General features: G+C 45.6%; 1 protein-coding gene across 1 annotated transcript in view; it reads left to right on the plus strand.

Moving 5' to 3' along the window:
- The window catches only part of SLC7A14 (solute carrier family 7 member 14), an 80404-nt gene extending 67068 nt beyond the window's left edge, over positions 1–13336 (plus strand). The window contains exon 8 of the mRNA XM_029616469.1: positions 8504–13336. Coding sequence (XP_029472329.1) covers positions 8504–8823 — 320 coding nt within the window. The 3' untranslated portion in view covers positions 8824–13336. The remainder of the gene's footprint in view (positions 1–8503) is intronic.
- The last annotated feature ends 10425 nt before the right edge of the window (positions 13337–23761 follow it).

Here is a 23761-nt window from a genome sequence, read left to right on the forward strand (position 1 = left end):
GTTCCTTGAAAACAGAGCATTGGCAGCTTGATAATTTTTAACAAAAAGAGTGCACACCTAGGAAACATTGGTTAGTATCTTGTCTATAATAAGACTGTAGTCTCTTGGACTTAAAAAGCAATCTTATTTAAAGCCAGATAAGTAGACTGTGAGAAAATCAGGACTGATGATAAGGAAATTATGATCAGGCACATCCTAGTTTTATTAAAAGAAAAACAAAAACAGGGAATGCTGAGTAAGCAGCCAGCTGAAACAGTTCAGGAATTCCAGTTATGTGAATTGGATGCCTCAAGAGATTGGAATGATCCAAGATCCAAAGGAGCCCTTGACTCTTGTGTATATAATCTATAGAGGCGGGAGTTCCTTTTAATTTGAGATGCGGGATACCTGATCATGATTTAGTTCTGAGGTAAAAGTTTCCAAGGAAAATGGGCATCTCATAAGTCTTAATAAAATATAAAACAAAAAAATCCCAATCTTTATTACAACTGCTCACTTGAGGCCCCAAAGGAAGCCAGTGGCAAAACACACTTAGGGAGATTCCTGGTTCTTGTCTGCCTCTGGTGTCTCTTCGATAACTCTTGTTGGCGGCTGTAATAAGAACATGAGAACATAAGAACATGCCATACTGGGTCAGACCAAGGGTCCATCAAGCCCAGCATCCTGTTTCTAACAGTGGCCAATCCAGGCCATAAGAACCTGGCAAGTACCCAAACACTAAGTCTATTCCATGCTACTGTTTCTAGTAATAGCAGTGGCTATTTTCTAAGTCAACTTAATTAATAGCAGGTAATGAACTTCTCCTCCAAGAACTTATCCAATCCTTTTTTAAACACAGCTACACCAACTGCACTAACCACATCCTCTGGCAACAAATTCCAGAGTTTAATTGTGCATTGAGTGAAAAAGAACTTTCTCCAATTAGTTTTAAATGTGCCACATGATAACTTCATGGAGTGCCCCCTAGTCTTTCTATTATCCGAAAGAGTAAATAACCGATTCACATCTACCCGTTCTAGACCTCTCATGATTTTAAACACCTCTATCATATCCCCCCTCAGCCGTCTCTTCTCCAAGCTGAAAAGTCCTAACCTCTTTAGTCTTTCCTCATAGGGCAGCTGTTCCATTCCCTTTATCATTTTGGTTGCCCTTCTCTGTACCTTCTCCATTGCAACAATATCTTTTTTGAGATGCGGCAACCAGAACTGTACACAGTATTCAAGGTGTGGTCTCACCATGGAGCGATAGAGGCATTATGACATTTTCCATTTTATTCACCATTCCCTTCCTAATAATTCCCAACATTCTGTTTGCTTTCTTGACTGCTGTAGCACACTGAGCCGATAATTTCAATGTGTTATCCACTATGACGCCCAGATCTTTCTTGGGTGGTAACTCCTAATATGGAACCCAACATTGTGTAACTATAGCAAGGGTTATTTTTCCCTATATTCATCACCTTGCACTTATCCACATTAAATTTCATCTGCCATTTGGATGCCCAATTTTCCAGTCTCAGAAGGTCTTCCTGTAATTTATCACAATCCATTTGTGATTTAACTACTCTGAACAATTTTGTATCATCTGCAAATTTGATTATCTCACTCATCGTATTTATTTCCAGATCATTTATAAATATATTGAAAAGTACGGGTCCCAATACAGATCCCTGAGGCACTCCACTGTCCACTCCCTTCCACTGAGAAAATTGCCCATTTAATCCTACTCTCTGTTTCCTGTCTTTTAGCCAGTTTGTAATCCACAAAAGGACATCGCCACCTATCCCATGTTTTTTTACTTTTCCTAGAAGCCTCTCATGAGGAACCTTGTCAAACGCCTTATGAAAATCCAAATATATCACATCTACCAGTTCACTTTTATCCACATGTTTATTAACCCCTTCAAAAAAGTGAAGCAGATTTGTGAAGCAAGACTTGCCTTGGGTAAAGCCATGCTGACTTTGTTCCATTAAACCATGTCTTTCTATATGTTCTATGATTTTGATATTTAGAACACTTTCCACTATTTTCCTGGCACTGAAGTCAGGCTAACTGGTCTGTAGTTTCCCGGATCGCACCTGGAGCCCTTTTTAAATATTGGGGTTACATTAGCCACCCTCCAGTCTTCAGGTACAATGGATGATTTTAATGACAGGTTACAAATTTTTACTAATAGGTCTGAAATTTCATTTTTTAGTTCCTTCAGAACTCTGGGGTGTATACCATCCAGTCCAGGGGATTTACTACTCTTTAGTTTGTCAATCAGGCCTACCACATCTTCTAGGTTCACCATGATTTGGTTCAGTCCATCTGAATCATTACCCATGAAAACCTTCTCCAATATGGGTATCTCTGCAACATCCTCTTCAGTAAACACTGAAGCAAAAAAAAATCATGTCATCTTTCCATGATGGCCTTATCTTCTCTAAGTGCCCCTTTAACCCCTCGATCATCTAACGGTCCAACTGACTCCTTCACAGGCTTTCTGCTTCGGATATATTTTTTAAGTTTTTTTACTGTGAGTTTTTGTCTCTGTAGCCAACTTCTTTTCAAATTCTCTCTTAGCCTGTCTTATCAATGTCTTACATTTAACTTGCCAACGCTTATGCATTATCCTATTTTATTCTGCTGGATCCTTCTTCAAATTTTAGAATGAAGATCTTTTGGCTAAAATAGCTTCTTTCACCTCCCCTTTTAACTATGCCGGTGATCGTTTTGCCTTATTTCCACCTTTCTTAATGTGTGGAATACATCTGGACTGTGCTTCTAGGATGGTATTTTTTAACAATGACCATGCCTCTTGCACACTTTTTACCTTTATAGCTGCTCTTTTCAATTTTTTTCTAACTATTTTTCTCATTTTATCAAAGTTTCCCTTCTGAAAGTTTAGCACGAGAGCCGTGGATTTGCTTACTGTCCTCCTTCCAGCCATTAATTCAAATTCGATCAGATTATGATCACTATTGCTGTTAGCGCTCTTCTCCTCCAGAGGGAAAGACTAGCAATCTGTTAGTGCTCTCCTCCTCCAGGGGGAGGACTCAGCACTCTGCTGTCACTCACCCCGCCAGGAGGGCGGAGTAACAACTGTTCTGCTTTTCTCTTGAAAGGAGGAGGAGTAGCAATCTGTCATGATCTGCTCCTCCAGAAGCGAGGAGTTAGCTATCTGTGGTGCTGACCCCGCCAGGAGGGCAGAGTTAGTAATCTATAGCGAACTACTGTTAGATGTTCCTGTAAGAAAGGAAGGTAGCAAGCTGTTCTGGACCAACTCCCTAGGGAAGAGGAGTTGGCAATCTGTTCTATGATATTCTCTGAGGAGAGGAGCTAATAATAGGATATTGTACTTCACTACTGAGATAGCAATCTACCATGCCTCTGCTACAGAGTAGCAATCTGTTATATATAGGCTGCTGGTAAGCCCCAAAGAAAGAGAAGGTAGTTGTCTATATAATACTTCCGTGAGCGGTGTTAGTGGTCTGTAGTGGTTGACTCCCACAGAGTGATATTAGTGTAAGGAATGGCCACTAGGAGGAAATGGTGAATCCCTGGGCCAATGGCAGATGACAGCACCCCCAGGAGGAGATCCTGAGAGGAACCACCGGCTAAGCTAGAATATGAAGTAAACACAAATAGTTCTTTATTAAGCTGGAAGCTGGACCACCAGAGGTGGCAGTAGAGAGTCGAGGTGTCCGGTATGAATGAAGTCCTTCTGATACTGGAATGTAATCTCTGGGTCGCTGAGCTGTAGAGAGAGACTAGAAGGAGTGAGTAGACAGGGTATACTGGATACAAGATGGTACACTCACAATAGTAGATGTCTGCAATGATCTCTATGCCACAGAGAGTCTTCAGTATATTCAGGAACAGGAGCCGTAGGCGAGCACTGGTTCTTCTACACAGTCTGTAATAAGAACTCACAATAGATGTATATGAAATGGCTTCTAGCATAGAAGAGAGTCTGTAAACGATTCTAGGAACATAGGCCCTCATGGAGCAAGTACTGGTTCCTATCTGCAATCTTGCCAATCTAACGATCTCCGTACCTGCGATAATGTCTTGGACGGAAGGGAGTCTTCAGAGCTATAGGAATGTAGGCCCTCGTGGAGCGAGTACCGATTCCTATGTACGATAGAACTCACTGTGTTCACGTCCGCGATCGCCTCCAGGCAATAAGGAGTCTTCTGAGTATTCCGGCAATCTGAAATCAAGAATAGAGAGCGGAGCCCCCGTGGAGCGGGTACTCCTGGTAAGTTTGAAAAGGCCGAGCAGTGGGGATGGATTCCCCGGGCTGACTCGGATCGTTGTTGCAAGTATCGTGGACTGCCGAAGCAAGTCCAGTTGGAGTTCCTTGCTAACTCGTTAGAGGTTAGCAAACAAAGACCTTTTAAAGTGGAAATTGATGACGACACTACGGGGGGATGCCCCCGAGGTTCGCGTCCTTGCTGGTACAAGTCTGGAGCGAGCGCGCGTGTGCGCCCTTATGTCATCAGGAACATGGCGGATCCGTAGCATCAAGCCAGCCCGGGGACACCGGGACCAAGAGGCAGAGAGAAGCCGCGGCTGCAACTGTCCATCAGAGCCGAAGGGACTCGCTCCCAAGGTATAGAGGGTGGAGCGAGGGACGAGAAGAGGCACGAACGCAACAATTGCCAAGCGGCCCCACCACCGTTACCTCTTTCACCAAATCCTGTGCTCCACTGGATTTGGTGAGAAGAGTTTCATTTCCTGAAGGCTTCTGTACCATGTTCTAGGTTTTGGGCACTTTGCTGGTTGGTGTTGGTATCGCAGCGACTCCCACCAGGTACAGCAATTTTCCAGCGTTTGAAAGTCCAAGGCAGAACAGCTCAGCTCTTCCAGTTCTCTGCCTCCAGTGACTCACTGTTGCGTTCGTGGCTGCTCTTCGCCCTCACTCCACCCTCTCTACCTCTGTGGCGACTCCCTCTGGGCCTGATGGACGGCTTGCTGCCGCGGCGTCTCCATGCCGCTTCTCCCTGGCGTCCCCGGGCCGGCTCGACGCTGCGGATCCACCATGTTTCTGATGACATAGGGCGCGTGTGCACGCACGCTCCGAAGTATGTACCAGCAAGGGCGCGAACCTCAGGGGCGTCCCCCTGTATTGACGTCATCCGCTTCCAACATAAAAGGTCTTCACTTTTGCTAACAGATTGAGTTAGCAAGGACTACAAATCAGGACATGAATTCGGACTTTGATTCGGACTCGCTATGGATTCGTCCAAGCTACTCTGCCTCCTCGGACTTACCAGGGGTACCCACTCCTCGGGGGCCTCGCCCTATTTTCTCTATTTCAGATTGCAGATAGGAACCGGTACTCGCTCCTCGAGGACCCATGTTCCTACATACTCTGAAGATTCTCTACTGTCTAGAAGCTATCACAGGTACAGACATTTGGGAGTTACTATTTCAGATTGCAGATAGGAACCGATGCTTGCTCCTCGAAGGCCCATGTTCCTAAACCCTCTGAAGATTCTCTATTGCCTGGAAGCGATCGCGGTTACAGACATTGTGAGTTACTATTTCAGATTACAGATAGGAACTGGTACTCGCTCCTAGAGGGCCCATGTTCCTAAATACTCTGAAGATTCTCTACTGTCTAGAAGCTATCACAGATACAGACATTCATGAGTTACCACCGCTCTCTCAGAGCTTTCCCTGGAACCAGGTACTCGCTCCTCGAGGGCCTAACTCTTTCCAGCTACTGAGCCTCCTTAAGAACCTATGTGAGTTTGTTATCTACTACTAGCTATGGGGCGGATTTTAAGAGCCCTGCTCACCGGTAGGCCTATTTTACATAGGCCTACCGGCGCGCACAGAGCCCCGGGACTCGCGTAAGTCCCGGGGTTTTCTGAGGTGGGCGTGTCAGGGCGTGTCGGGGGCGGGCCCGATCGTCGCGGCGTTTAGGGGGCGTGTCGGCAGTGTTTTGGGGGCGGGTATGGGGGCGTGGCTACGGCCCGGGGCGGTCCGGGGGCGTGGCCACGCCCTCCGTACCCGTCCCCAGGTCGCGTCCCGGCGCGCAGGAGGCCCGCTGGCGCGCGGGGATTTACGCCTCCCTCTGGGAGGCGTAAATCCCCCGACAAAGGTAAGGGGGGGGCTTAGACAGGGCCGGGTGGGTGGGTTAGGTAGGGGAAGGGAGGGGAAGGTGAGGGGAGGGCAAAAGGAAGTTCCCTCCGAGGCCGCTCCGATTTCGGAGCGGCCTCGGAGGGAACGGGGGTAGGCTGCGCGGCTCGGCGCGCGCTGGCTATACAAAATCAATAGCCTTGCGCGCGCCAATCCAGGTTTTTAGCAGATACGCGCGGCTCCGCGCGTATCTACTAAAATCCAGCTTACTTTTGCTTGCGCCTGATGCGCCAGCAAAAGTAAGCCAATTCACGCTATTTGAAAATCTACCCCTATGTATACAGCATACCCTGTCTACTCACTATCTATAGTTTCTCCAGCTCAGCAACCCTGGGATCGCAGTTCCAGTATCTGAGGGACTTCAGCCCTGCCGGGCATATCAGCTCACTACTGCCACCTCTGGTGGTTCTACTAACCTGTCTAATAAAAGAACTATCTGTGTCTGTCTCCATACCCAAGCCTAGCCAGTGGTCCCTCTCAGGATATCCTCCTGGGGGCGCTGTCATCTGCCATCGGCCCAAGGATTCACCTATTTACATTCCTTTCCAGCTGAGTACCCTTTCTAGCACTCCGCTGGAGCAACCAAGACAAAAGGATCACTCCACTGGTACAGATTGCCAACTCAGCAGTCTACATCAGAACAAAATTACTAGTTCCACCTACGGAGCATATCAGATTGCTAAACTCCTCCTTCTATGGGAGCCAGTCCTTAACTGATTGCTAACGGCGACTCATAACAGATTGCTGCCTCCTTCCCCAACAGGAGTTTCCAGCAGCAGATTTACAACAGAGTGCTCACTCCTCCCACTTCAGGAGCTGAGCACATCAGATTGCTAACTCCTCCCCTCTGGAGGAGCAGTTCTCTAACAGCTTGCTCCTCCCATCAGCATAGCAGATTCCAACACTCACAAGGCAAACCAGAAAGAGAGAGCCTGGGGTGCATTTCTAAATGCAAACCACAAAGAAAAGCTCCTCAGCTTTCTGTGCTGACATGTGGTAGAACAGTATTACAGAGAAGATCCACATGATTAAACACTAAACTGAGGAAAATCTGACACTGCAAAATTCAGTCCGGACTGGGACAACCTGCCCAATAGAAACGAGAGATGTTAAACAGCGGCAGACGCAGAGGAGCTCTGTTTACCAGTCACTAAAAATAGCCCCACTGCTTAGTGGTAATTTTCTAAATAAAAAAGGTACCAGATTGGGTGCAATGGCAACATCCACGTTCCACTTCTTCCCAATGGAGAAAAGGAACAAGATCAAAAAGGTTCCGAGCTGGTGCACCAGCATGCCCTGGCAGAGAATCACCACGGTCATGCACAATATCCCTAAACATAACCTTTGCTGCTCAAACATTCAAAGTTTGAGCAGCGTCTCCATGCCACTGGAGGTCTCACAACTCCTCGAGCAATGAATAATAATCATAGGTCAAGAAAAATATGATTTTTTTGTAATGCACTTAAAAACTGTCCATCTTGAATCACAACATACATCAGAAAAGAAAATTGCCACTCTCAAGTGAGTTTATTGAGGGGAGCCACATGCAAATGTTTAGGTCCTTCACACAGAGAAAAGAAACCACAACAGAATATCAGCATCAAATAAATTGTATCAGTTCAAACAATATTGACAACATCAAATCAAAACGGTTGGGTAAAAATTATGAAGAGTTAAGACAAATTATGGCCTCTGTTCTGCAGAATTCCTGAGTCTTCTGTGTGGCTGAATATCTGGAGAGATTCTGCTCACAGCACTGTTTTCTCCTATGCTACAAAAGAAGATTTGGGTCAGTTCTAGGAATGGTTGGTTAGTTCTGTCCCATAGACACTTGCATGTGCTTTCTTGTACAGCTCCAAATTATGCAGAATATTGGCCTATGTGACGAGACTAGAATGTGCTACCAAAGAATTGTGAAGATTAGGGGGAAGGATTTGATTTGAAATGAAAGGGTGCATGAGATGATGGGGGAGGGGTGGAAAGTCCCTGACAGAAAATCTGGTCAAAAGGAAAATGAAATTTGCTGGTTATGTACTCAGAGATGGCTAAATTAGTATGGAAGGGCATGATTTTTAAATAAATAAATAAATGATAGACTGAGGAAAAGAGAGCGGTCCCAGGGTGACAGCTTTCAAAAATGGTCAAGATCTGTAAATGTGAACAAAGGAAAGCTGAGCAGAGAGAGAAATGATGCACCATAGCTGTCCACTTTCAGATTGAAGATGGCACTTGATGATGATGGTGATTATTCTGTTGATGGATTGTATGTGCTTTACTGGTGCATGCAATGCATTTGTTCCTTTGCTTAACCAAAATGCTACTGATCTAGAACCATTTACCATGTAAAAAGCTTGGTGTGTTTTCCACTGCAGGCCTTCTGATCTATTTCGGCTATGGGATGTGGAACAGCACGCTGGAGATCAGTGCCAGAGAGGAGGTGCTGCACCAGAGCACGTACCAGAGCTACGACGTGGATGACCCCTTTTCCACGGAGGATGGTTTTTCCTACGCGCCGGAAGAGGAGAACGACCGGGACTGGGGTGCTCCCGATGAAAAGGGATTCCGTTACCAGCAGATGCCGGATGCAAAGGAGAACAGTCGGACGGGTACCAAACCGAAAAGCAAAGGAAAACACAAAGAGAAACCGGATGCCTTGATTGCAAACGATGAGTTGGACTACTCGCCAGAGTAGGAATCAAGAACGTCTGCTTGTCATTAACCTAACCATTTGGCTAGAATGTGAAGGCTACCTGGGCTATCGTTAAATATTTCCTATCTCTTAAAATCCAGTGTTCAGAATCATACCTTCTAATTAATTATGGTTTCTCTTCAGGGTAGTTCCATTAAAGGTTTCAACCTGAATTCAGTAATTGTCATCCCAGATTGTCACCAGAAGCCAGCTTTGAACCCAGCAATCATGGTCAATCATACTCTGTTTATGTGAAGGATAGTGTGGGTGCAATTTGAGTTACAACTGATTCTTTTTAGCTGCACTAAGCTATTAATAAGGGAAGTATTTATCAACACTGGCCAGAAATGCTGAAATGATTGATGTGCCAAACAGGGCAAGGCACCTGATGATAAGCTGACGAGCAGGCCAAGGAGCCCATGCTAGCAAACCCAAGGAACGTGCAGGCTAGTCTCAGTTTGCCAGAGAGAGCCGGCCATTGGGCTCACTTTGGCCTGTAACCCATGCTGCTAAAACCAAGCCGCCCTTTCAGCTCAAACATTTGCTGAACGAAAATAATTACCAAAAAAACTCACAGGCAGAATTGTAAAAGATCGACTATATTTCAGAATTGCACTAGTTGAGCACGTCATGAGGACTTGTTCAGGGCAAGGAATGTCAATTTAGTTGAAAAGCAAAATGTGTATATTTTTCAAGAAAAAGTTTAATTTTGTTAAATTTAGTTTATGGGTATATTGGTGATTGTCAATGTCCATTTCGGCGATGGCTTAGAGCCTGGCCTAGCATTTACTGATGGTAGATGATTAATGCTCTTCTTACAAGGAAGTATTAGGTTGGCCTGGTGGCTGAGTGGCAGTGCCGGGTAGGGTTGTGTGCAGGGTCTTGGACCCAGTTCCAAGCTCGGGTTGGTGGATGCCCTGGAGGCAGCATTAACAATGTTGCGCAATGGCGATGCTTAGTGCCGGATTTAAAGGCTGTGATTGCAGGGCTCTGGAAGAATCCCCCGCTGCATGGGCCGCACCCACCCAGCCGAAGTCCGTCAGTGCAGTAACCTGACTGAAGTAAGTTAGGAAAGGATATAAAATTGGGGGGTAAACAAATCACCCAGGTAACTCTGAATAAAGGCCTCTGGTTCCAATGGAGCAAGAAACCCAAAGGAGCCAGCTGAACCGAAAAAACAAAAGGAAAAAACTTAGGCCTTTTTTTTTTTAATGCTAAATTTAACACAGCTTGAAAGCAGTTGATATTAAATAGGAAACGGTATATGCTTAACTTTGAATTAAGCCTGTCCCCATGTTCTGTAAGATTTTATTTGCATTTCACTAAGCTTTGAAGGATCCAAGATACCCTATAATCATCATCCAACTTGTCACTAGACCACTGACCTCAGCCAAACCAAGTTGCTCCCTTCTTATTGCTCCTATCCCATAAGAGAATATTAAAACTGCTCTGTTAAGAAGAGTAGAGAAAAATTTATATATATATATATATATATATATATATATGTATTTGTGATTTAATCAGACAACATTCTGCGATACTGCGTTAAAATACTTTAATGCACAGTCACAACGAGGCCATTTATGGGGATACTGTTGTGTGCTATGACTCTACTGGAATTTTGAGCGAGTCGATGGAACTGACCATAAAAAATAATGGTAATAATAATATTTTTTAAGAAAAAACTTGTGAAGGGGCAGCAGGAAAGGTGTCTTCCAGCACCATACTCCGATTCTGTGTTACTCTCCGTCCATACTGGGCCTGTCAGAGACCTGGAGGGGCGCGGCGGTTACAGGCCAGAAGTGTCATACCCAGAAGCGAACCTTCAAACCATGACAAATGCGACGATGCTGACCAGGTTACAGTTTCTCTCTCTCTCAGTACTATATTTTTGTGCTGGACGCCTTCAGGGAATATTTGAGTTGCCAATTTTGAAATTTCTATTTAGAGAGGCAGCTCATGTTTGATGTCAGAAGATGATCACACGTGTTTCAGCGATGCTCCCAGCCTTTGCTTAAGGGACATTTTACACAATCATCTCGAAAGGTAAAGATTTAGGTAGTGAAATGCATGTTATGAAAGCTGGCATGCATCAGTTCTAGGCCTTTCCAGGTCCCAGCCTTGTGCAGAGAGCCTTCTCCTCTCGCCTGATCCTCATTTTTTCATTGATGAAGGAAATGAGAGGGACCCACCTAACGCTGCGAGTTACTGACCCTGCCTGACAGGTCGACGCAGAAAGGTTTTACCTGCTCTTCAACGCTCATTTTGCAAGCATGAACCTTGCCGCCAGTACAGCCGGGTGTTTTACGCTCACAAAATAAGCGTTCAAAAAATGTGAGCACTGCTTAGCGCCCTGGCATGGAAATACCATGCAAATGAGAGCATTAAGTGTGCCCTCCCAATGCAGAAAGGCATAGTGACTGAAAATGCTTTTTTTTTAACGCTGGAAACTTTATGCCTGGCTCAGAGGCGGAGTAAAATTTCCAGCGTTGCTATCTGGGGATGGACAGGTAAAACCAAAAAAAAATGTTTCCCAAGGCTGGGTAAGTGGCAGCAGCTAACCATGGCCAGATAGACAGATAAGTCTGAATTTACCTGGCTATTTGGCTGGCCTGAGAGAAAACCACCTTTTTTTTTTTTGCCATGGGGCTGTCATCGACTGTTCTGGTGGCAGTTCCCTCAACCTCCCTCTCCTTGTGAGTTAAAAATGTGCATTCAGGCCTGTGCTGAACGCACATTTTAACTCATCACATGCACATTTTAAATCCTGATGCGTTATCGGGAGTTTAAAAAAATTGTTAATTTGTGCATTGTGCGCTGAATTTCAGCGCACGGTATTAATGCACAGAATATTACATCGGCTGGTACCGAGGGGCTGACTGGTGCAGCCTGAGCACGCCTACCCCCATGGTCCAAGCCTCTGCCAGCCGAACCCGCAGCTCTGACCTGACATAGCCTGAGGCCCCACCAGACCCACGGTGCCGACTGACCTAGCCTTAGAGCCCACCAGCCCCACAGCGTTGAATGACAGCCCAAGACCTCATGGGTCAGCCTCAGAGTGGACAGAAAGTGTATCGCCCGCTCATGTCCTTTTTGTCCCACTCTCTGAAGGGGCCAACAGGGAAGGGAACAGGGAGGAACTTATGGCTCACAGTTCTGGGAAAGTGGGGTCATTCTGAAAAATATTTTTATGGGTGCTCAGTCACCCACATAATCAGCAGCTGTGTTCTTTAGCGTGCACTTTAATGATTAGTTTTTATATTTCAAGATGCAACGCCTGCTAAATTCTCTTAAAACAGAGGCAATCTCTCAGCAGTAATGTAAAAGCCGACTATTTGTTTTGTCAGCCAGACCTAAGGAGCCTTATGGTACCAGCAGCTCTTGTCCTTTACAAATATGCTTGGAGGGAGACTTTGTCCTTCAGAAAAAGTGCAAATAGCGCCCGCAGTGTCCCTGATTTAAAGAGCGATTCTAAACTGGACCAGCCTTTGGAAGGGAAAGAAATCTCACCAGAAGATGTGGTTTTGCTCTTCATAGCAAAGTAGAAGATGACGGCAGATGAAAAGCAATTGGGCCCATCCAGTCTGCCCAGTTTATTCCTGCTGCATCCCAGCTGCCAGCCGTGGAAGCTGGAGCACTTGTAGGATATTGCTCCTTATCCAAGTCAGTTTGGGCTCTCCATTTCCCTGCTGCAATGAACCTCCCCTACGGACAGATGTCCGTAGGGGGGGTTCATTGCAGCAGCTTCTCTTATTGAATGAGTGTGCAGGAAGCGACAAAGTGTGTTGCCAACAAATATCAAGGATTTACGACACACAGGAATACAGTTCCAATGAAAACTTAGTGCAGTGTAAAGGGGAGAGTGGGTGAGCCTAGGAGAAAGGCAGCTGAAACTCCTGAATCATTGGGATTACGCCATATTTCATTTGAATACATGACAATAGAGAGGGTGAGAAGAAGCAGCACCACTAAGAGCTAGGGGTTGGGTCACACCTACAGGGTTAAATGCTGATACCATGTCACCTGGGACAGTCTTAGGTTTTGTCTCATTGTATGCACGACTATGTGTCTGAACTTCCTCCAAAAAAAGTAGGCCTACACCTCTAGGCTTAAGAAGGGATAAAACCAAGGCTGGATCAGCCACTCCTAGGTGACATTGGAGTCAGCTTGTAATGTTCTGGTTCAGGAATCTGTAACTGCGTGACATAGTACCTGATTCACTAAGGGTTTGACCGATAATCACAAAATGGGAGAAAAGACTTAATGAATCTGGCTCTTCGTTTGTACATTATTGTGTGCATAACAGTTGATGATTAGGTGGGGTATGACGCACATCGACCATAACATTCTGGGTGCAGACCCCCAGTGTGATGTAAGGCAGCACTTTTCAACAACCACAACTGATTATACTGAAAACCAGGGCCGGCTGGGAGGCTCTTGAGGACTGGGTTGAGACCCTCTGGTCTAGGACAGTGGTTTTCAACCCAGCCCTCAAGACACCCCCCCTCCCCCCCACCACCACCACCATTCAGGAATTTCCTCAATGAATATGCATGAGCTAGATGTGCATGAATATGCCTCCATTATATGCAAATTTCTGTCATGTATATTCATTAGGGATATCCTGAAAACTTCACCCATTTGTGGCCTGTGAGGACTGGAAGTGAATACCAGTACTTTAATAAATCTGGCCTAGGTGGCAGTGGTTTACAAAATTGTCCCAGCCAGATGGCTTTTCAGAATATCCAAAATGAATATTCATGAAATGTATTTGTTTACATTGGTTCATAGTGTAGTCCCCTGCTTCATTGTTGCATATCCAGAGGCAGAGTTACAGACATGGTAACCCCCCCCCCCTAGGGGGGAGGGAGGGCGCACTACTGAACTTCCAGCAGAGCGGGGGTGGGGGGAGGGAGCCTCATCATACATTGGGAGGGCTGCACCATTGTGGTTGCCAGAAGTGGACCCCCCCGCAAGGTTGGCACCCTTATGCGCATGCCTACTTCGCCTAAATGGAATTCTGGGCCTAAAGAGTATGACATCATATGAAATGCCCTTATGTTCTTCATATTATTATCTGAAAGTTACAATAGGCCCGTTCCAGCTGCAAGTGATCAACAGTGAGAAAGTAAAGTGCCTGATGGAGTTGATGCCAACGAGAGAACTCAATCCCCCATCCCCTCGCATCCTCATAAATCCCTTCCCCTACCGCACTTCACCCCTCTGGCACTCCTCCTACCAGAACGGAGCTCCAAATGCCGCCCAACAGTAATCAGAGAAGGGGCCGGGGGACCAGGGGACCGGGGCAGGGATGGGCTGTGAGAGGAAGGGGATAGCAGGACTGTGACTAGAAAATGGCAAGACAGGAGGAGAGGGAGACCAACATGAGGACGAGGAGGAGGAGACAGTTACTGGAGAGGGAAAGAAAAGGATAGACCAGGCACAGACGCTAGGTGGACAGAACCTGCTCAAAGACAACCCCAGAAGAAGAAAGAATGGCCAAAATGCTAGAGGAGGAAAGACTGAAATGAAAGGCAGAGAAGAGAAAGAAAAATAACCAAAGAATAAACTGGCCACAAACCACAGAAAACATTTGTTTCCTTTGTTTTCTGAAAGTATTGTCTTCCTGTTTATATTTCACATACAATGTTTTTCAAGGCTTTTGCTCTTCTTGAGGGAGACTCCTCAGGGCCCCCCTCGATACTGCTCCTTTCCTGCCACCCCTGCACTATCAGTGACGCCAGGATGGAGATGGCAGTCCTTCCCTACACTCCAGGCTGAATTCCTTGGTTGCTGCCTTCTTTATTTTAAAAAGCCCATGGGTGAGCGAAACGTCAGGCCCCAATCTCAAACTTTCCCAGCTCTGAAATCCAGCAGACGGTTTCTCAAATGGTATTTCAGAGTAACCAAAGACCTGCGACATCCCCACCTTTTCTGGTCCCCTACAGCTGGGCCAGCAGTCAGTATAAATTACTGCAAACATACAATTTAGTTAGAGTAAAAGAGAAGAAAAGCATTGACCATGATGACTTGATTGTATGTAGAGCAAATGGACATGGGAAAAAATGTTATTCCAGTATGAATATTTTCAGTGTACATATATGTTATATTTAAGCATTTATCTCATATTTAATTACTGCTTCTCTGTGCAGGGCAAGAATTCTTGCGATATATTTCCCTAAGCAGGCGCTGCAACGGTCCTGCTACCAATCTAGACACAGGACTCTGTTTTCAAAAGGAATTCTTGGTGCCAGGCCTTGTAGAATGGATGACGTCCTTCTCTTAAACAGGGCCCAGAAATGTTTTCCAAGACCTGGCACGGGTTGTGCGGACGGTTGGCCGGTGCTTTTTTGGTTGCATTGTTAAAATTCGTAATTATGATGACCGAGCTTGTTTACAGACATGCGTCGCGTCCGGCCGCCAGGGCCCTGTTCACAGCCAGGGTTTGTCCTCCTGTGGTCGCAGGAGAAAAGAGCGCCGTGAATGGTTTCCCCCCCCCCCCCCCCAAAAAATGATTATACGCATTTACTAAAATATTTATTACAGGCTTCATCACGGTACCTGCTATTTATTTTCATTTTTCAGACACAGATGGATGGGCTGCGGCCTTAGGCTGCAGCAGCTGGCTCTCTTGGGTGTACCATGAGAGCAGGAACCTTTTGCTCACAGCAAAGTGTCCGTAATCAGAGAAAAATGTATTGCCTTCTTCTCTAGAATGTACAAACAAATGGTGACTATTTTTCAACCAATAGTGCTTGACATTTAAATCTTCAGTATATGCTAATAGGTGGGTAATAAGCTACCAGACCAAAATGTATTTATTTTTTTCTTTGCCTTGCCCTTTTATTGCCCTCCATCTTCAACCCTCCCCAGAAGCCAAGGCCAGGCAGCTATAGCAGCCCTTGTTGACACAAGCAAGCTAGAGGGACGCCTCCACTGAGGCACAACCTTAATCCCAGTCTGGCTGGTAGGAGCCGCCAGGCTCAACTAGCCCTGCTGAACATGGGATCTGAACGCAGGTCCCATGTGCCGCAACACTTGCCCGGAACCTACAGCAGCAGTGCTAGCTCTGTCATGAGTCAGCACTTTATATCCTGGGCACTGGCTCTATCCTGAGTCAGCACTTTATAGCTGGGATTGCATTTCTGCCATTTCACGATGGCATACTTATAGGCCGATATACTAACCAGTGCCAGAGCTCGCACATACATTAACGTGCCCTAATATGGCAACTAACGTGTGCTATTCCATTTGTGAATTTTGCATATTTTCCATAATTTCCACCTTAGCATGTATTAACTATCACAAACTTTGACGCAACATCTATGCAAAACTAGAAAATGAGCTGTATGATTATGTAAATCAGCTCATCACTTATGTTCAAATAGCAAACTAACGCAATTAAAATGCATAAATATCAATGCAGCTATTATTTCTAATAATGTGGGTCCATTATCCCAAGAATCGTAATGCCTCGGGAAGGTGTGGCTCTTTTTTTTTTTTTTTTTTTGTGATAATGGCTATGTTAACACAAGAAATTTAATGCATGAAATTTACCTGTGAACTCATTTGCATGCAATTTGCATGAGCCGTTATTGCATGATAATTAATGCACAATAACAGCTATGTTATTCACAGCTTAGTATATCGGCCTCCTAGCTTGGAAATGTTACCCTTAGTCACTGTGACGCTGAAATCCAATTAAAATTTTTGCAATGTGTAATTCTAGAAAAAAAGAGGTAAATAGACAATATTGAATAGTAATTTTAAAAATGACAAAGCAATTACCAAAGGTAAACATAAAGAAAGGCACCTACCTCAGATTCACATTGTACTATTGAAGCGCCCTTCGTAAATATCTTTTAGCACATCCCTAAACTATTGAATAGATAAGCCAGAAATGACTCTGAAATGATTTCCCCATGCCAAGTTACGATATTATATCACAAAGCACTATTTCTATAGAAAGTTAGTCTCCATTTAACAGTGGATATTGTAAAATCTTCTTGTATATTACCTTGACATATTTCCTTCCACTCGTCTGGTCTTTGAGATGTCTGACTTGGGGTTTGTAGGGGGAGGGGGCGTGCAAACGATAGTCTTCTGGTGTGTGCTCTCTGCACTTCTAGTCTGATGTTGCCGTATTTGTTAAGAGTTTCGCTATTTTTGTGATTTTGAGTCCCCCATTGGTGCACTGTACAATGGGGCCCTGTGATGTATTATAAAGAAAGAAACAACATGCTGATACACAACGGAGTCATGTTTATTTCCAGAGGACAGCGGCACTGGCCGTGCGCCCACTTACCAAGCTCCTAACAGAAGGAGCAGACACTAAAGCCCATCGGTTTTAATGAGTATAGAAAGCTTTTACCCAACGCCTTTAGCAAATATAAAAGAAGGCCAAAAGAAATCAGGCTCCAGAAGATGCCTTTAAAAATGTATGAAATGCAAAAAAAAACAAACGCAACTATTATCTCATATTATCTGCATGAAATTATTATAGGGGTGGGGGTGTTTAAAGTGAAACAAAATTAAATTAGACTTAAATGGTTCAGAAAAATAAGTTCCATTAGGGTCGTGCTGGTGTTTGAAAACCACATGAAAACATCAGTGACGTGTTGTCTCGTTTCGTGTTGTTTTCAAATGAATAAAACAAAAACAAAAAAAAAATGTTTGTTTCACCTCATTTCTGCATTTTAGTTTTTTTATTTATTATAACCGCATGCCAGAACCATTTAACACACACTAAATGGTCCCGTGCCCGCTAAATGGTTTTAGTGTGCGCCACATCATGCAAACAACATGAAATGAAATAAAAGAGAGGGAAAAAAAAAAGAAACCAAAGGAAATACAGATTTTGTGGCCCTGACGCATGAGAACAGACTCAAAAAGGGTTCGATTAACACAAGTCACGTTCTTCATACTTCCCTTGTTTGAAAGGGGGGCTGTTGGATATTATATGCCACGAAGGGCAACGAAGGACCGTGACTCTAGCCAAACAACGTCTGGGAGCTCCTGCAAGCTCATGGCATCGGTATGGAAAGCATCGAGCAGGCTCTGCGCCTCGTCTGTGGGTGGCCAGACGTTAAATCCAGCCATGATAATTAGGATGGAAGGAAAAGGAGAAGCACCCTGGTGGAAGCGTTGCCCATTTTTCGCCTTTTTGGTTCTCTACTTTGGCAGCCTTTTATCAAACGAGTGAGCTAAGGAAATATGTATTTAGAGAGAGGGTGATGGAGGCATGGAACAGCCTCTCAAGGAAGGCGGTAGAGGCAAAGACAGTATCTGAGTTCAAGAGTAACCCCCTCTATGGTTTAAGGGCCAGGAGGGCAATGACATATGAGGGTCCCGGGGCCAATCCTTTTAACTTTGGGGTAACTCTTTAGTTTTTGCCCCGGTGGGGGTGGCGGCAGGGGCGGATTAGCCTATCGGGGGATCGGGCATCCCCCGGTGGGCCGATCGCTCCGGTCACGTGGTCTGGCCGGGCGCGGCCGTGACGGAGCCGCGCTCGACCAGACCACGTGACGTGTCCTGGGCCGGCCTGGGCGGCGAATACCCGGGCCGGTCCGACATCGTGAGTCCGCCACTGGGTGGTGGTAACAGGTCTCTGTCAGTCTTATAGGATGCGAGGGCCACAAAAGACTGGAGGCTCAGGTTGAGTGTCCAAAAATAAATCTTTACTGTCAGAGTTTTTAAATAGCAGCTCGGCACTGTTCACATCAGTTCTTGGCGCAAGAAAGAATTTACAGTTCTACAATTGGTGTCTCTCAGTATTGAGCAGGGAAACTCTCTCCGTGGCTTAGACCAGCAAGGTTTGCAACGGACGGAAAACCCCTTCCAAAAATACTGATGGCAAAAAAAGGATAACTGTCTTTGCACAGTCTCCCTGAAGTGCATCTCTTTCCCAGAATGAAGACTCCAGTTGGACGTCCTCAGAATAGAATTTTAGATCTTCTCACACTTCCCCTCTTCGGTTGTATCAATGAGATTTTTCTTAGGAAAAGTTCAGTAGCAGGGAACCCAGCGTTTCTCTATTAAATGTCCCCTCTTCAGGCAGGAAAGGTGGCCACAAACTTCCTCCTGGGAACTCAGAAAAAAAAAATCTTCAGAAAAAGGGCACAAATGTAGAACTCCTCTGCAGCAGATCTTCCCTACCACCTGATCTAACCTAACTGGTGGAGACCCCCAAATTCCTCCAGCTAGGGGTACCAGGGCTCTCGCAAAAAGGACTGCATAAGATTGGCAAAAAAAACCCAAACTCATCCAAAAGTCTCAAAATACAGAGCCAGTACCAAGGCAGGCTCTGATCCCCTTTCCACTAAGGTATTGGCCCAGGCTGTGAAATCCAAGCAGGGGAAAACAACTCAAGAAAAACGCTCCCCACTCTCTCTAACTCCTAATGTTAATGCCACACAGGTCATTCCAGCAACGTCAGTGGAGGAGCTGTTCTGAATAGTGCCCCCCCGCCCCTCCCTCCACTACTTTTCCTATCCTAGCTCGCAGAGTTCAAGACTAGGGCCATATCATGATAATCCCTAAGGGTCGTCACACAAGAAAGCATGGGATAAACACACAGGATCTCTGAGGGAGTGGTAGGGATTGTAGAGCTGAACAGTTGCATATGGATAGGCAGACTAGATAGGCTGTATGGTCTTATTCTGCCGTATGCTTCTACATAACATTTTCAAAGATCCCTGACATGGGCATTTTTGCCAAACCATGGCCATGTGAGGTTTGATATATTGTTTAATATAGTAACAGAGTAAATGATAGCAGGAAAAGACCAGATTGGTCCATTCAGTGTGCCTAATGAGATTCTTTCACTTTGGTTAGTTAAGCATACAACACTTATAGGCAAGACAACACCAGTTCTCCCCCACCCAATGTCGTTTACCTGCTCCTTTAACCCCTTTCCTGCTACTGCCTTCCACAGTGGTGGATTTATATGCCTGGCTGCCCTTAGGTATGTGGACAGCCGGCTGACCTCCCTCCCACCTCCCACAGGATGCCACAGGAACTTACACAGCAATGTGGCTGCCTTACAAGGATAGTGATCCATAGGTACTTGTGACATGGTATGTGAGCTCTTGGCTGTGGCGTGGTTGACGCAACCTCACGGGAGAACCCACTAGGCCCATTCTGATAGCAGGCAAACTCATTCAGAAAATTACTAGAGCTGGGCTTCACCTTACCAACACTGGTCCCTGCAGGTTGAGGCCTTGGATTCCAGGAGCCGGCAGGACTTAAGTGAGGGTCTCTGAGAGAAAGCTGGCTGAGGGTCAGAGCAGATGGCAATCAGGCAATTTCAGGTCCAGACAGTGGTCAGGGCAGGTGGCAATTAGGCAACATCAGGATAGAAGGCAAGGGTCAGGACCAGAAGGTCAAGCTGAGGACTAACAGAACCAACAAGGCCGAGGGGGAACAGAGAGAGGAGACAGGAACTAGGCAAGGACAAGGGCTAGGAAGGCTGGAAACAGGACAGGACAGACAAGGCTACGAACCAGGAAGCAGAGACAAGGACTGGAACACAGGAAGGCAGCAGGAACATGAAGAGAAGCAACACGCACTGCAGACAAGGCTTGCAGGAGGACCTGTTGCTTTGGCATTGCTATGCTGTCAGAAGAGGCCAAGGCTGAGTTCCTACCAACTGTCCTTTAACTGTCAGAGTGTCGGGCATGTGTGCACGTAGAGGAGCTAGGAGAGGAGCCACATGACAGCATTCCACGTGTTCCGCACTGCTTCGATGGCGCTTAATAGTCGGCGGCATTCCTGCTGTGAAGGAGGCCAGTCATGGTGCTGACCTGCAGTTGGCCAAATGTAACAGCTTGCTTACTCTACCTATTGATAAATCTGCCCCAGCCCTCTATTTCAGTCCCAAGCAGTCCCAGAATCTATTAATGTACTGGTCTCCATTACTTCCACTGGTAGGCAATTTCAGGCCTTGTCATCTTCCTCCTTGATTTTCATAAGACCTGCTCTTAATCCAACACCCAGGTACCTCTCAATGTGTTACAATAATACACAAAGCCACCAAAACCAGCAAGGCTATTGTCCAAGTCATCTGGCCTTGTCATGCTAATTGAAGAATGAGTTTTAACTGTGGTTACTCCAGAACTGGTGGAAGCACCGGGCAAACTAGGTGGCTTCCTAGAACACCACAGGTTTGGGGGTGGCAGCCTGGTGCTTCCGCCAACCCTTTTCAAATGTGGAAGCAATCCTGGACTTTTCTGGTGGCAGGATTGTGGCGATTGGATCTCCTCCTTCCTACCCACAGGCTGGAAGAGGAAATGTGTCATGGGCCTGCGCAAGTGGAAAGAAGGAGGCTCAATCACTGCAGCTGGAAGCATGGGCTCTGCAGGGAAACTTTGGATGGGCCTATGTGGATCAGAGGAACTGGAACAGTGACCGGGCCCCCCGGACAAAATGAAGACATGGAGGAGTGATGGCCGGACCCATCCACCTGAAGAGCCACAGCAATGGTGACATGGTCTGCGCGGCAGAAGAGAGGAGCCAGAGCAGAGGCAGCAGGGCCCTCCTGGCTGAGGAGAGGAGCCAAAGAAGAAGTACTCAGGCCCATGCAGCCAAGAGAGGAGCCAGAGCAATGGCAGTTGGACCCATGCAACTGAAGAAAGGAGCAGTGGCTGTCCCTCATACAAAAGAGAGAAGAGACCTCCTGTTGGCCCAGGGATTCAAAGAGGAGGCTGCAGCTGAGGGAACATGTATGTATTTGATGGGTGGAGACTATATGTGTGGGGGTGAGAGAGCACATGTATGTGTGTGTGTAAGCATGTCTGTGTGAGAACATCTATAGGGGGGACAGAGAGAGTGTGTATGTGTGTGAAAGCATTTGTGTGGGGGACAGAAGGCATGTGTGTGAGGGGGAGAGTGAGAAAGAGAGAGAGAGAGAGCATGAGTGTGGGAGTGTATGGGAGAGAGTGTATGTGTGGGGGGGGGAGAGAGAGAGTGTGTGTGTGTGTGTGTGTGTGTGTGTGCTGGAGAGTGTATGTATGTGAGAGAGGAGAAAGTTTATGTGCCATAACCCCCCCCCCCCCATTAATCCACAAAAATCTCAGGGTGACTGGAAATCAAATGTTTCCAGATATGGAGAGAAGAGGGTGTTTTTTTAATCCTTATTAGCTTTAATTATTGGGTGTTATTAGATGTGTCTGCTGATTTTAAATATTTTATTAGTGTTTGGAAAATTTTCAAAAATTTGTATTTGAGATTTTAATTATTGGATGTTTTGAAATATTTATTCTTTTTATTGATAAGGTGTTATTATTATGATTGCTGTTTCTGTTTTTCCATTGTTGCCTTGCATACAGAGTCTAGCTTGTTGCTGTTCTCAGTTCAGTTTTTGTCTGATTGTTTCCATTTATACTTTATGGTCACTTTATTCTGTATTTGGTGAGGGTCTGTCTGTGTTCTGCACATGTGGCAAAGGTAATCTATTTTGTTAACGTGTAGTTTCTGTGTAAGGATCTATAGTAGCCTGGCTTGTTTTGTTTTTTTAGTAGGAGGTGTTAGGGCCAATGAAAGAATTTGGCACCCTAGGTGAACTTCAGTAATGTACCCCCCTTCCCCTATTACCTCGACAGCAGTTCCAGCACAGTGCTCCCTTTTTTGGCAGTATTGACTCTGGCACAGGACCCCTCTGGGATGCTGATATGATTTCGCCATCCCCAAAATGTTAGCGCTGTAGGTGACCACCTAGTTTCCTAATGGAAGCACCAGCCCTGGGAGGTGTATTGGTGTTTTAGGGCCTGGTGTAATATTTGTAATGTTGCCTTTTCATAGGTAGAGTTATTACTGTTTGAGTGTTGGCAATTTGAGTTGTGTTGGTATGGGAGATTTACTATATTATAATTGTAATTCAGTTTACTCATGGCTTTCTGATAGCCAAGTTCACATCCAATGTGTTACATTAGACCTAGTTCCACATGGGTTCCAAATGTCTTTTTTTGCAGGGTTTTCTGGTTGGCACCACAGTTGTGCATGTAAATATAATATACATATTATAAATGATATTTTCACCTCAATGTCCTTTTTTATGTGTGTGGGGAAGTCTGGGGGGACGTTGGGTTCTATGGTTCGCCTAGGGTGCTTAATACCCTTCCACCAGCCCTCAGTTACTCAGATTTCACCAGAGGTTTGATGCAGCCATAGCACAGCCATTAGGGGCATGATGCCACTCTGTGCAGGTTATGCCAACTTGTTCTTGGAAACCAGATGCAGTCTTACCGTGACTGTTAAGGTCATATGCACTGCTCGGTGCAGGTTACCCTCTTGGCTGTCCCCATCGCCTGAGGAGCCACTAATTCATGCTTTTGCTATCCCTTCACTAGGATACTCTGTGTTATCCCATGCCCTTTGAATAAAGTTTTTCTTAATCTTTTTTTTTTTTTTTATTCCTCAGTTTTAGGCTGATGGTTATATTTTAGTCGTTTTTTTGCCCTGATTTATTGAGAGCAATGGGGCCAAAACCAGAACTGGCTCAGCTTGTCCCATGGGGCCATTTAATCACCCTATTTTACAAAAATGTTTATTAATATAAATCAGGTCATGGTACGATGAATGGGCGTGATATATGAACAAAAGTGCTTCAGTCTCAGAAATGGTAAAAACCTTGAAATTTTACTGAATATCAGAACTGAATGGAGCCAGCCTTGGTTGAATTGAAACCGATTACTGAAGTTTGCCCTCAGAAGCCTTCACCTTTCTCTACCCACATAATCAGATTTCATGCCACGACATAAAAGGAACTGTTTGAGAACGCTGAGGATGAACTGCCAGTTGTGGAGTGCCTGCTTCCACTCCACGCCCAGGCCTTCGCGTCGCAGGGACGCCCGCGGCCAGGTCTGCCCAGGCCCTGGCTAGGAAGCTGTGCTATATGCAGGAAGCACCGCAGTGTGGCACCGGATCATTATGATACGTTTCTTGA

Source organism: Rhinatrema bivittatum, chromosome 9 (genome assembly GCF_901001135.1).
Source record: "Rhinatrema bivittatum chromosome 9, aRhiBiv1.1, whole genome shotgun sequence".
Lineage (NCBI taxonomy): Eukaryota > Metazoa > Chordata > Amphibia > Gymnophiona > Rhinatrematidae > Rhinatrema > Rhinatrema bivittatum.